This window comes from Stegostoma tigrinum, chromosome 4 (assembly GCF_030684315.1).
Source record: "Stegostoma tigrinum isolate sSteTig4 chromosome 4, sSteTig4.hap1, whole genome shotgun sequence".
Lineage (NCBI taxonomy): Eukaryota > Metazoa > Chordata > Chondrichthyes > Orectolobiformes > Stegostomatidae > Stegostoma > Stegostoma tigrinum.
Genome location: NC_081357.1, coordinates 29,704,308 through 29,717,134, shown reverse-complemented (window position 1 = coordinate 29,717,134; position 12,827 = coordinate 29,704,308). Strand labels below are relative to the sequence as shown.

The 12,827-nt window shown below is 42.9% G+C and overlaps 1 protein-coding gene across 2 annotated transcripts in view; it reads right to left on the bottom strand.

Moving 5' to 3' along the window:
• The window catches only part of LOC125452453 (prolyl endopeptidase-like), a 162,466-nt gene that overhangs the window by 46,225 nt on the left and 103,414 nt on the right, over positions 1–12,827 (bottom strand). For both annotated transcript variants that reach the window (XM_048530880.1, XM_048530881.1), the window contains exon 11: positions 8,323–8,459. In XM_048530880.1, the coding sequence (XP_048386837.1) occupies positions 8,323–8,459 (137 nt within the window). The remainder of the gene's footprint in view (positions 1–8,322; positions 8,460–12,827) is intronic.

Here is a 12,827-nt window from a genome sequence, read left to right as displayed (position 1 = left end):
GCCTGGAAGTTCCGGGGGGCCCTCCAGTGCCCCAGCGGCACGTGACTGGGTGTCGGAGGGAGCCTCAGAACGCCTCCCGTTACCTGGAAGCATGGTGCTGCTTTCCTTCTCCTTTGACATCTTTAGCTTCTGCTTTGAGCGGGCCCTCTCCGAATCTCCCTCGTCAGAGGAGCTCTTACAGCCCCCCTGTAGCTGCCTCTTCCCGCCTGATGGTTGCGGTTCCTGTGCCCGCCGACGCACCTTCCTCCTCGCTTTCCGGACCGTCGTCAACTCCCCTGGGGCAACTGTCGCCGCCTCCATCGACTCCGGGTTGTTGGGTGGGAGCAGAGCCTACAAGGGCGCTTTGCTGGCCTCGGGGCCCATCCTGCGGGGCTGGGCCCTCCTGCACGTTAGTGGGGTCCTTGCAGGGCCTTGGTATCTTCCTCTCCTCCGGGGGGGGGGGTCTGGCCCTGCATTGCCCCTGCTGGCGACCTGGGCGTAGGTGGTGCCCCGCTGCGGGCATGACCTATACAGGTGGCCTGCTTCCCCGCAAAGGTTGCAGCTTTTTTCTTGTGGGCAATCCTTTGCAAGGTGTCCCTCCTCCCTGCAGATGGTGGCTTTGCAGTCAGCCGCCACGTGACCTGACCTACCACAGCATGGCAGACTTTAAGTTGCCCTGCGTAGGTCAGGTAGCCCTTGCTCCCGCCGATCGCGAAGCTGGACGGTGGGTGTACGACGTTCCTGTCCGTGCCCATCCTCAGCGTCACCTTGACCTGCCTCTTACTGGTCCAGATGCCAAAGGGGTCCATGATGTCAGTTAGGTCCCCATCCAGCTTCACGTACCTTCCAAAGGAAGGTCAGGACATCAACTGCTGGCACATGCAGGTTGTACATGTGTACAGTCACCATACGGCTTCTCTGTGCTGGCATCACGAACAGCGGGATAGCGGTCAATACAGAGAGGGGGCCCTCACCTCCTTTCTCCTTGAAAACCTCCAGGAAGCGCTCACAAAAGCTTGGCACTCCTGAAGGTCACGTCGTAAAAACCTCCTCCGGGGAATTCCTGCAGGCAGTAAGTGTCCGCAGCAGCGAACCCACAACAGTCCAACAGGACCCTCTTCTCGAAGTAGGTGCGGTGCACAGGTGCACCTTCATCCACCTTCTTCACGGAAACACGGATGGTGTTCCGGACCCCCTGACCTGGGGCACGAGCGCTTGCCACAGCCATCGTTGCAGGTTGGCTGCTCCCCTGAACCAGCGTTATGCCGAAGCCAGCATTAACATCCACCGTTTGCAAAGGTGCACAGCGAACCAGATGGCTTCCTTCCACCTCCAACACAGCGCTCTCCTCCTCTCGGTCCAGAAGAGAGTGGGTCTTTATTTTGTTCCAGATGTAAGCTGGTTCACTGAGCTGGAAGGTTTGTTCCCAGATAATCAGTCACCATTCCAGGTAACATCATCAGTGAGCCTCCGGTGGAGCGCTGGTGTTATGTCCCACTTTCTATTTATCTGTTTAGGTTTCCTTGGGTTGGTGATGTCATTTCCTGCATTGGTGATGTCATTTCCTGTTCTTTTTCTCAGAGGGCTCCAAATCAATGTGTTGTTGGTGGAGTTCCAGTGGAATGCCATGCTTCAAGGAATTCTTGTGCGTGCCTCTGTTTGGCTTGTCCTAGAATGGATGTGTTGTCCCAAAGTGGTGTCCTTCCTCATCTCTATGTAAGGATACAAGTGATAGTGGGTCATGTCATTTTGTGGCTAGCTTTCTGCCTGTTTGTCCAATGTAGTTTTTGTCACAAACAGGCAGAAAGCTAGCCACCAGGATGCATGAACATCAATTAGCCACAAAAAGACATAACCCACTATCACTAGTGTCCTTACATAGAGGAGAGGAAGGACACCACTTTGAGTGGGACAACACATCCATCCTCGGCCAAGCCAGAGACATGCACGAGAATTCGTAGAAGCATGGCATTCCAACTGGAACTCCACCAACAACACATTGATTTGGGGCCCATCTACCACCCTCTGAGAAAAAAGAACAGTTAATGACATCACCAATGCAGGAAATGACATCACCAACCCAAGGAAACCTAACCAGATAAATGGAAAGCGGGACATAACACCAGCACTTCACTGGAGGCTCACTGATGATATGATGTTACCTAGAACAGCGACGAAACTCAGTGAGCAAACTCACATCCAGAACCTCAACCTGAGCTACAAATCTTCTCAAAACTCACTAGGAATATTCCTTTACTAACAATGCTTCTAATACCTTTTTTTTTTGGCTGTCCTTTTTAAAGGTTTAGTTCTCATCCTTGGTAACTCTGAAGCCATGGTTCTGTAACTGCAACTATAATTATAAGTGTTTGTATTTATTTGCTGTGCCAATACATCTACCTCATTGTGTTTTAATGCACAGTATTTGCAAGCCTTTAGACCTCCCTTTTTAACTCTATTAGTTATCTTACCTTTAATTTTTACTCTGGACCCATTTGTTTCCTCTCTTGTTTTTTCTGATTTTTGCGTTTTTTTTGTTTCTATCCTTGCTTTGTCCTCCTGTCTCCTTGTTCAGGTTTTCAGCCCCATGCCTTTCTAGTTTAAACCGACTCCAACAGCACTATTAATACTAGCACCACCCCAAACAAAAACATTGGTCCTAGTCCCACTTAGATGCAACCTATCTTACTTGGTCCCATCTTCCCCAGAAAAGGTCACAATGTCCCAGGAAACTGAATTCCTCCCTGCTACAGCATTTCTCCTACGATCTATTCATATGGTATATCCTGTTATTTTACTGCCACTAGCACATGAGACTGTTAGTAATGCTGAGACTGCAACTTTTGAGGTTTTAGATCCCCCACCAGCAATGTTTTGTCTCATTTTTCCAGCTGACTACATGGGCTTCTGAAAGTCTATGCATGGCAGAGGCTTCCAGAATCTGACATCAATGCATCCACACACTGACTTGCATACACAGACAGGTGACGAGTGCCCCAAGTGATTGACTAGGTAGCACAGAAGGCAGGAAGGTTTAGTAGTTTATGGTACTGGGTGAGCGAAAGTGAGTGAGGGAAATGCTAGATGCAATAGTGAATGCTGGTAGACCATAAATCTTAGTGGGAGGTGGTGCAATAACAGAGTTAGAGTGAATGTGAGGTAGCAACAAGAAAGAGGATTCTTAGCCTTGCACAGCACAGGTGGTCATTAATTTTCTTGCAGAAATGCTGCTCATTGCTATGTAATGAAGAACTGGCGTGACCCAGGTGGCTACTTAAGACCAGGTCTATTCTTGCTGTCCTGAAGAAAGACAGCAACCCTCCTCTTCACCATTCTGACCACCAGATCCTATAAACAAAGCTGGATGCCACCTCTCCTATCGTGTAGGTGTGAAAAGCAATTCCTAGCTTGTAGCGTTTGAACTGGTACCCAGTTAGCTTTGTATATTGCACTGTATGTAATTCTGCTAACAAAGTTATTCCCTGCCAATATCAGGAAAATGGTAATAATCTTATTTTCTTACAACCGGCACATCCGAAATCAATTAAAATATATTGATATTAGATTACAAAGGTTCATATGAGTCACAAAATGCAGTGCAAACAAGATCAGGTGACTGGCATTAAGGATCAGAAGACTATAGCCCGGACAATTTTGAATTTTGTAATTAATAAGCAGATGCTTGAATATCAGTATCATTGCATGGACTTGTCCACTCTCAGCTCATTAATGATGTGAAATATCATCTGGTGATAAGATAGATACACAAAATATTTATACGTGCCTACTTTTTTTTAAAATTGCTTGACAATACTTTAGATCCTCAATTGAAGCTCAACAACCTACCTAAAAATATACTTTCCAAACTGCTAGAATAAGCGGTGTACCAAGTTCTTATCTAATTAGGAATAAGTTTCTCCTCAGTGCCACACTTCTGCATTAGAAGGTGTGAGATAACTAGATGCTACCAAACTGCCTACAACTGATTGAAACTTTGTACACAGTTACTTTAGTTTGAAAGGGTGCGTGCGCATGCATGGGGTGGGTTGGGGGGGGCGGGGGGTGTGGTGGGAGGAGGGATGTACTTTCCTCTAGAAAAGCGAAAGCTGAGAGATGACCTGATGGAATTCTTATAATTAAGAACAAGTTTAATAGGATGGACGTATACTTGATGTTTTGATTAGTAGGAGACCAGAGATAAAGATAAAGATAAAGATAAAGATAAAGAGGGTTCTTGTGGCAAGGTGGTGTTGTCCCTACCTTTTGGCCAGAAGGCCTAGGTTTGTGTTCCATCTGCTCCAGAGGGGTGTCATAACATGCCTGACAGGTTGATTTAAAAAAATTAAGATAAGGGGCAATATAAACATGACTGTAGTCAAGGTGCCTAGTACAGCTGTATTTAAGCTTATTTAAGATTGAAGGCAAAAGAAATAGAAGTGTATAATCGGTAGCAAGAGGTAAAGGAAGTTGGAGGAATTGAAAATAAAAAATGTGAAAAGGAAAATGTTAATAGATGTTAAGAAAGGTAATGGATTACAATTAAATTAAGCTAGACTGAATAGAATTGAAACAGGAAAGGACTTTACTTCAACGTTCAATTCGATCTCACCAGATCTGAATTTGTTTTTGTTTGTCTGAGATCTCCAGCACCCACAGTTCTTAGTCTAACTCCCCTGTTTATCAACTCCATTTGCCCATCTTGCTTCCACAACCCTCCATATGCTTGATTTCTCGAAAAACATTAATGTAGTCTTGAAATGTTTCAACTGATGCACCCTCAAAACATTTTGGAAGAGTGTTTACCCTACCCCTTCTGGATGACATTGCTGTAATGTGCCAAGCTCTAATTTTAAAAGGTCATGCTCCTTAGTGATGGACTTCTCCACAAGTCTCTCTGTACATTTATTGTTAAATTTTATTCCTTAACAGCACAGCAAATAATATAATTGACTTTAATATAATGAAATATCATTGACGGCGTACACTTGCTGTCTGCAAAATTTGAGTTTCGGTACATAGCTTATGTTAATTCCTATTATAGAAAGCAAAATTGCAGGAAGTCAAAAAAGAGGAGAAAGATCAAAAACAAATTAATGGTGTGAAAAATATTTCAGAGAATACAGCAAACTTTTGAAAAGAATTTAACATAGAACATAACAGCACAGTACAGGCCCTTTAGCCCTTGATGTTGTGCCGACCTGTCATACCAATCTCAAGCCCATCTAACCTACATTATTCCATGTACGTCCATATGCTTGTCCAATGACGACTTAAATGTACCTAAAGTTGGCAAATCTACTACCGTTGCAGGCAAACGTTCCATTCCCTCACTACTCTGAGTAAAGAAACTACCTCTGACATTTGTCCTATATCTTTCACCCCTCGATTTAAAGCTATGCCCCCTCGTGCTCACCGTCACCATCCGAGGAAAAAGGCTCTCCCTATCCACCCTATCTAACCCTCTGATTATTTTATATGTTTCAATTAAGTCATCTCTCAACCTTCTTCTCTCTAATGAAAACAGCCTCAAGTCCCTCAGCCTTTCCTCGTAAGATCTTCCCTCCATACCAGGCAACATCCTAGTAAATCTCCTCTGCACCCTTTCCAAAGCTTCCACATCCTTCTTATAATGCGGTGACCAGAATTGTACACAATACTCCAAGTGCGGCCGCACCAGAGTTTTGTACAGCTTCACCATAACCTCTTGGTTCCGGAACTCGATCCCTCTATTAATAAAAGCTAAAACACTGTATATGCCTTCTTAACAGCCCTGTCAACCTGGGTGGCAACTTTCAAGGATCTGTGTACATGGACACCGAGATCTCTCTGCTCATCTACACTACTAAGAATCTTACCATTAGCCCAGTACTTTGCCTTCCGGTTACTCCTACCAAAGTGCATCACCTCACACTTGTCCGCATTAAACTCCATTTGCCACCTCTCAGCCCAGCTCTGCAGCTTATCTATGTCTCTCTGCAACCTACAGCATCCTTCGTCACTATCCACAACTCCACCGACCTTAGTGTCGTCTGCAAATTTACTAACCCATCCTTCTACGCCCTCATCCAGGTCATTTGTAAAAATGACAAACAGCAGTGGACCCAACACCGACCCTTGCGGTACACCACTAGTAACTGGTCTCCAGGATGAACATTTCCCATCAACTACCACCCTCTGTCTTCTTTCAGCAAGCCAATTTCTGATCCAAAATGCTATATCTCCCACAATCCCATTCCTCCGCATTTTGTACAATAGCCTATTGTGGGGAACGTTATCGAACGCCTTGCTGAAATCCATATACACCACATCAACCGGTTTACTCTCATCTACCTGTTTGGTCACCTTCTCAAAGAACTCAATAAGGTTTGTGAGGCACGACCTTCCTTTCACAAAACCGTGCTGACTATCCCTAATCAATTTATTCTTTTCTAGATGATTATAAATCCTATCCCTTATAACCTTTTCCAACACTTTACCAACAACTGAGGTAAGGCTCACTGGTCTATAATTACCAGGGTTGTCTCTACTCCCCTTCTTGAACAGGGGAACCACATTTGCTATCCTCCAGTCATCTGGCACTATTCCCGTAGACAATGACGAGTTAAAGATCAATGCCAAAGGCTCGGCAATCTCCTCTCTGGCTTCCCAGAGGATCCGAGGATAAATCCCATCCAGCCCAGGGGACTTATCTATCGTCACCTTCTGAAGGATTTCTAATACTTCTTCCGTACGAACCTCAATCCCACCTAGTCTAGTAGCCTGTATCTCAGTATTCTCCTCAACAACATTGTCGTTTTCCAGAGTGAATACTGTTGAAAAATATTCATTTAGCGCTTCCCCTATCTCATCCGAGTCCACACACAACTTACCACTACTATCCTTGATTAGGCCTAATCTTACTTTCGTCATTCTTTTATTCCTTAAATACCTATAGAAAGCCTTAGGGTTTACCCTGCTCCTATCCGCCAACAACTTCTCATGTCTCCTCCTGGCTCTTCTGAGCTCTCTCTTTAGGTCTTTCCTGGCTACCTCGTAGCCCTCAAGTGCCCTAACTGAGCCTTCACATCTCATCCTAACATAAGCCTTCTTCTTCCTCTTGACCAGAGTTTCCACCTCCTTCGTAAACCACGGCTCCCGCGCTCTACAGCTTCCTCCCTGCCTGACAGGTACATATTTATCTAGGACACACAGGAGCTTTTCCTTGAATAAGCTCCACATTTCTAACGTGCCCATCCCCTGCAGTTTCCTTCCCCATTCCATGCTCCCTAAGTCTTGCCTAATCTCATCGTAATTGCCTTTCCCCCATCTATAACTCTTGTCCAGTGGTATACACCTATCCCTTTCCATCACTAAAGTAAACATAACAGAATTGTGATCACTATCACCAAAGTGTTCACCTACTTCCAAATCTAACACCTGGCCGGGCTCATTACCCAGTATCAAATCTAATGTGGCTTCGCCCCCTGTTGGCCTATATACATACTGTGTCAGCAAGCCCTCCTGCACACACTGGACAAAACCTGACCCATCCATAGTACTCGAACTATCGTGTTCCCAGTCAATATTTGGAAAGTTGAAGTCCCCCATGACAACTACCCTGTCTCTCTCACTCCTATCGAGAATCATCTTTGCTATCCTTTCCTCTACATCTCTGGAACTATTCGGAGGCCTATAGAAAACTCCCAACAGGGTGACCTCTCCTGTCCTGTTTCTAACCTCAGCCCATACTACCTCAGTTGACGAGTCCCCAAACATCCTTTCTGCAACTGTAATACTGTCCTTGACGGACAATGCCACACCTCCACCCCTTTTACCATCTTCTCTGTTCTTACTGAAACATCTAAATTCAGGAGCCTGCAACAACCCTTCCTGTCCCTGCTCTATCCATGTCTCTGAAATGGCCACAACATTGAAGTCCCAGGTACTAACCCATGCTGCAAGTTCACCCACCTTATTCCGGACATTGCCTAGAATTAAATCAAAAGTGAAAAAAGTTTCATACTTATAGAAAAAAAATTGCCAAATATCTTTTCCTTAGGAACTGAAAAACTAATGAAAAATATGTTTTCTTTAAAAAAACCCACAGTAACTTGAGTATTCAAAAAGTGATTTATCCTTTAATACTTTTATTAAAGTTTCACCTAAAGGCCTCTTACTTCTTAGAGAATTAGAACTTTAAACTCCCCTCCACAGCCTTGTCAAACCTTGAAACCCATTCCGCAGAATGTAATATTAAAGAAAATACACCCATCCCTCCCAACCACAAAGCAATGTATTTATCATATGAATGATGCCACGGGTGATCTGCCAGTTTAAAATAAAAAATCAAAATCTTCTACATACCTGTAGCTTGGTGTGAGAGATATATTGAAGCCTCCATATCCATAGAGAAAAGCAGGATGAGTGTTATCAAGCTTGATTCCTTTTTTATGAACAATAAACATTGGTATTTGTGTACCATCTCTACTAGGATAGAAGAGCTGCATAGAAAAATAATAATACTGTTATTAGTCTGTATTTTATTGTCTGATCATCATCAAAATGTTAAATCACGTCATTACATAGGTGGCCACCATTCTTCCATAAAATTTTCAGTCTTTTATCTTCATCTTTGTGAATTACCTAGTTGAACATCGGGAATTACAGAGGGCCACGTATCAACGATAAACCTGTGTTCCCATTAATGTGCATTTCTCAATTTGCTCCAATTACACAGAACCGTACCTAGAGTAGTGTGCATGGCTTATCTCTGAACAGGTGTATTAAGGGTCCATACAAATGATTGCTTGGATGAGGTGACTGCCTGTGAGGAAATAATGAGTAGACTGGGCCTTATTACCCTGCAGTTTATAAGAATCAGAAGTGATCAAAAATTTGTACAAGATTTGACAGAGTTCATACTAGGAGGCTGTTTTCTCCAGCGGGTGAATCTATAATTAGGGGTTACAGTCACATATTAATAGGTCATCATTTAGGAACGTGAACAGGAAAAAAATTTACTCACTTAAAGGGCGTGAATCTTTGAATTCTCTAATCCCCGGCTCAGGGACATTAAGTCATTAAAAACATTTAACGGGTGACTGATTTTTGGGTGCTGAGGGCTATGTGGACATTGTAGGAAAGTGAATTTAAGCAGACAATCAGCCATACCTTTGACAAGTGGCATATCAGGCTGGATAATGGAAAAGTGGTGTGGGAAGAGAATGGGGTAATCAGCCATGTCAAAGGCTGAATGAAAGGATGAATAGTTTATGACAAATAATTTGTAACCCAATGATGGCCATTTCAATCTTGTAGAAGGAGCAGAAATCTGACTGGAGAGATTCAAAATGGAGTTCCAAGAAAGATGAGCGTGAATTTAGGTGATGACAGCACCTTCCAAGACTTGAGAAGACAGAGCTTGGTGATGGATGACAGTTTGTAGGGAAGAGAGGTCAAGTGTAGTTATCTGGGGGATGAGGTGACAACAGCAGAGTTGCAAGGAGGAAAACAGTATCTGCTAAAATGATATCAGGAAAGGAAACCCCTGCTCAGCAGTTTACATCCAAAGTACAACAAAAAGTGTGAGGCTGCTTGAACACAGCAGGCCAAGCAGCATCTTAGGAGCACAAGGATATTCAAGTTGCTGTCATCATTTTATTCTGTTGACTGCAAGCAGGCTAAAACACACAAAAAAAAATCAAAAATAACAATTGAGAACGTAAAACAGTTACATGCTCACTAAATGAAAAATAGTGAATGAGTTAATTCATTTAACAATGTCTCTGAGCAATGCTCAGGAGCCCTCTAGTTATTTCAGTACTGTGATAAGAGTCCATGTTGAAGATTAAAAGAAGCTGATGAGGACCAGCCCCTAGAGAAAAGAATGTTTGTCGACAAGAAATATTACACACAGAGCTAATTTTAGAATCACAGAGAACCTTCAGGAAACTTTCTTCATAAAAGGGTATTGCTGTTTTACATTTATCAGAACTGACTCATGTAGGTGATGATAAAACTGTAATCTAATCACGGCAAATCAATGAATTCCTCAGGACCTGAGTTATGTAAATTATTTGCCTATATATACACACTCTGTTACGAAGTGTTTTGCATAAATTAACAGCTTTTTCAACATAGTTAACATCTTTAGCCATTCAAGACAAATAGGAAAACTAGTCAACATAATGTCAGCGCTTAGCAGATGGAGTTGCTAAGAAGCCAGCAGATAATGAAACAGAAAAAGCAACACCTCGGTGACTTTGACACTGCACTGCCCCATGTAGGGGAAACCTGATGAGAGTCCACACGTTTAACTGGTATTGATTGCTCCACAGCTCATATATGACCGTTTATGGTTGCCCTCAGGTTTAATTACCAGCAGTATGGTGGCTGTGTGAATATTCATCAAAGCTGCAAATGCTGAACACTGCAACAAGAATCAATGCACGTGACATCTGCCAGCACATCAGTGTAAAAGGTCACGATGAAGCATTCACAGCAATCTTCAGCCAGAAGTGTCAAGTGATGACCGTCTTGGTCTCCGGTGGTTCCCAGCATTCAAGAAACAATTAGAGGTGCTGGATTCTACAAAGGCCATAGGCCCTGGCAACGTTCCAGCAATGGTACTGAAAATATATGCTCTAGAATTTGCCACTCACTTATCCAAGTTCTTCCAGTAGTTACAACACTGGCATCTAATCAATGTGAAAATCTGCCCAGGTACATCCTGTACACAAAACAAAAACAGGACAAATCCAAATAAGCCAATACCACCTCAAACTACTCTTGATCATCAAGCAAGTGTAATTAACAGTGCTATCAGGCAGCACCTGCTCAGTATTAACCTGCACAGTGACAGAGTTTGGGTTATGCTCTTGACATTATTAAAGCCTTGGTTCAAATCTGCTGAATTCCTGGGGTGGGGTGAGAGTGGCACTGGTTCTTTCACAAATTACATGAAATTTCTTCTCCTGGTTATCAATCCTCTCATGTTGGATACTTTTTACTTCATATGCTCTATGAAAATCATCCATATTGTGAATAACTATCAAATTTTATTTTAGCCTTCTTGGTTGTAAAGAAAATTACCTCAGTTTCCCTAAGCTCCCCACATGTATCAAGTCCTTCATTTCTCGTACCATTCTAAGGAAGCACTTTGCGTTCTGTCCAAAGCTTTGCATGACACTTAGGACAAAGTGACCTGCTAGACTGGCACCATTTGCACAAACACCCTCTCCCTCCAACACTGATGCTCAGTAGGAGCCGTGTGTACTATCTATACAATGCCCTGCAGAAATTCACCAAAGATCCTTGGACAGCACCTTCAAAACCCATGATCACTCCCATCTGGGAGAACAAGGGCAATAGATAAATGGAAATACTTACAAGTTCCCTGCCAAGCCCGTCCTCACACTGGCTTAGAAATATATCACCTTTCCTTCACTGTCACTAGGCCAAAGTCCTGGAATTCCTTCCCTAACAGCATTGTGGTTCTACTTATAGCACATAGATTGAAGTTGTTCAAGAAGGCAGCTCACCACCATCTTCTCAAGGGCAGGCATGGATGTGAAACAGTACATTTACCAGCCAGCAATGCCCACTTCCCACGAGTGAATTTAAAAAAAAACACAATATCCTAACCAAGGTCTAACCACATGCTATGAAGATTTAGCATGTATTTCCTTTCTTTGCTACTTAATAGCAAAATCAAAAATTCCATTTTAAAAAAATATAAATTGGCTAGACACCTTCACGAATTGTGTATGTACATCCTTGGGTCTAAAAGACCCTGCATCCTCTTTAGAACTGCATCATTTATGTTCACACGACCGCATTACATTTTAATTGTATTTGTGGCTAACACTACCACTTGGTGGAGCACTGCAGATGCACACGTAATACTGGGTGGGTTTCTTTTTAACTCAATCCTTGTAGAACATTATACATTTATTATTAAACAAGAGGTAAATACTCATGTGGTTTATCAACACATAACCCATTAATTAAGCGTTACGGAAAATTGAAGTACTTGAAACTCTAGACACAAGAAACATTCAACATTGCACGATGTACTACAACACAGTCAAAACTTCATCATGTGACTTTTTCAGTGAGATCAGTAACTCTTTGGGTGTTAAGACAAAGAGCGACCAAAGAGGGGATGACTAGAGACTAAACAACTTGACCAATACTCAGTGCTTTGGCATATTTGAACAGGTTTACTCCCTAACAAATGACAGAAGCATGTAGAATATACATCAAGAACAGCACTTCACTCAAGGCAATGATGTCAAGATGCATGCCTTACTCTCCTCTGGTTATTCTCTTGCAATTAACATATCCATAAAGTAAAACCAGATTTTCCTTTTAAATGTCAGTGCTTTTTACCCCACTAGTTTCTTTTCTGATTAATCTCCTGTACATTCTACACTCCTTTAGGGCGTTCTTGTGTTCCTTTATCCAATTCTGTACATCTCTTGGGTTCTCTGATATTGTTGGTCCCACCCATCACATGTATAGGAACATGTTGGACCTGCTGTTTCACTTTATTCTTCTGAATGCCTTTCACTGCTTCAGTGGTGTATTTTTCTGCAAGTAGCTGCTCACAGTCCACTTTGGACAGATCTTGTCTCACCATATTAAAACTGTCTTTCCTCTAATTCAGAATTTTTATTTCTGGTCCATCTTCATGTCCTTATTCATAAATAAATTAGATCTGTTTGAATTATGGTCACTACCACCGAAATGCTCCCCAATGACACATCTCCACTTGCTCAACTGTGAGAGTCAGGCATACATCAGTCAATGAAAGCAAGCATGCAGGTACAGCAGGCAGTGAAGAAAGCTAATAGCATGCTGGCCTTCAT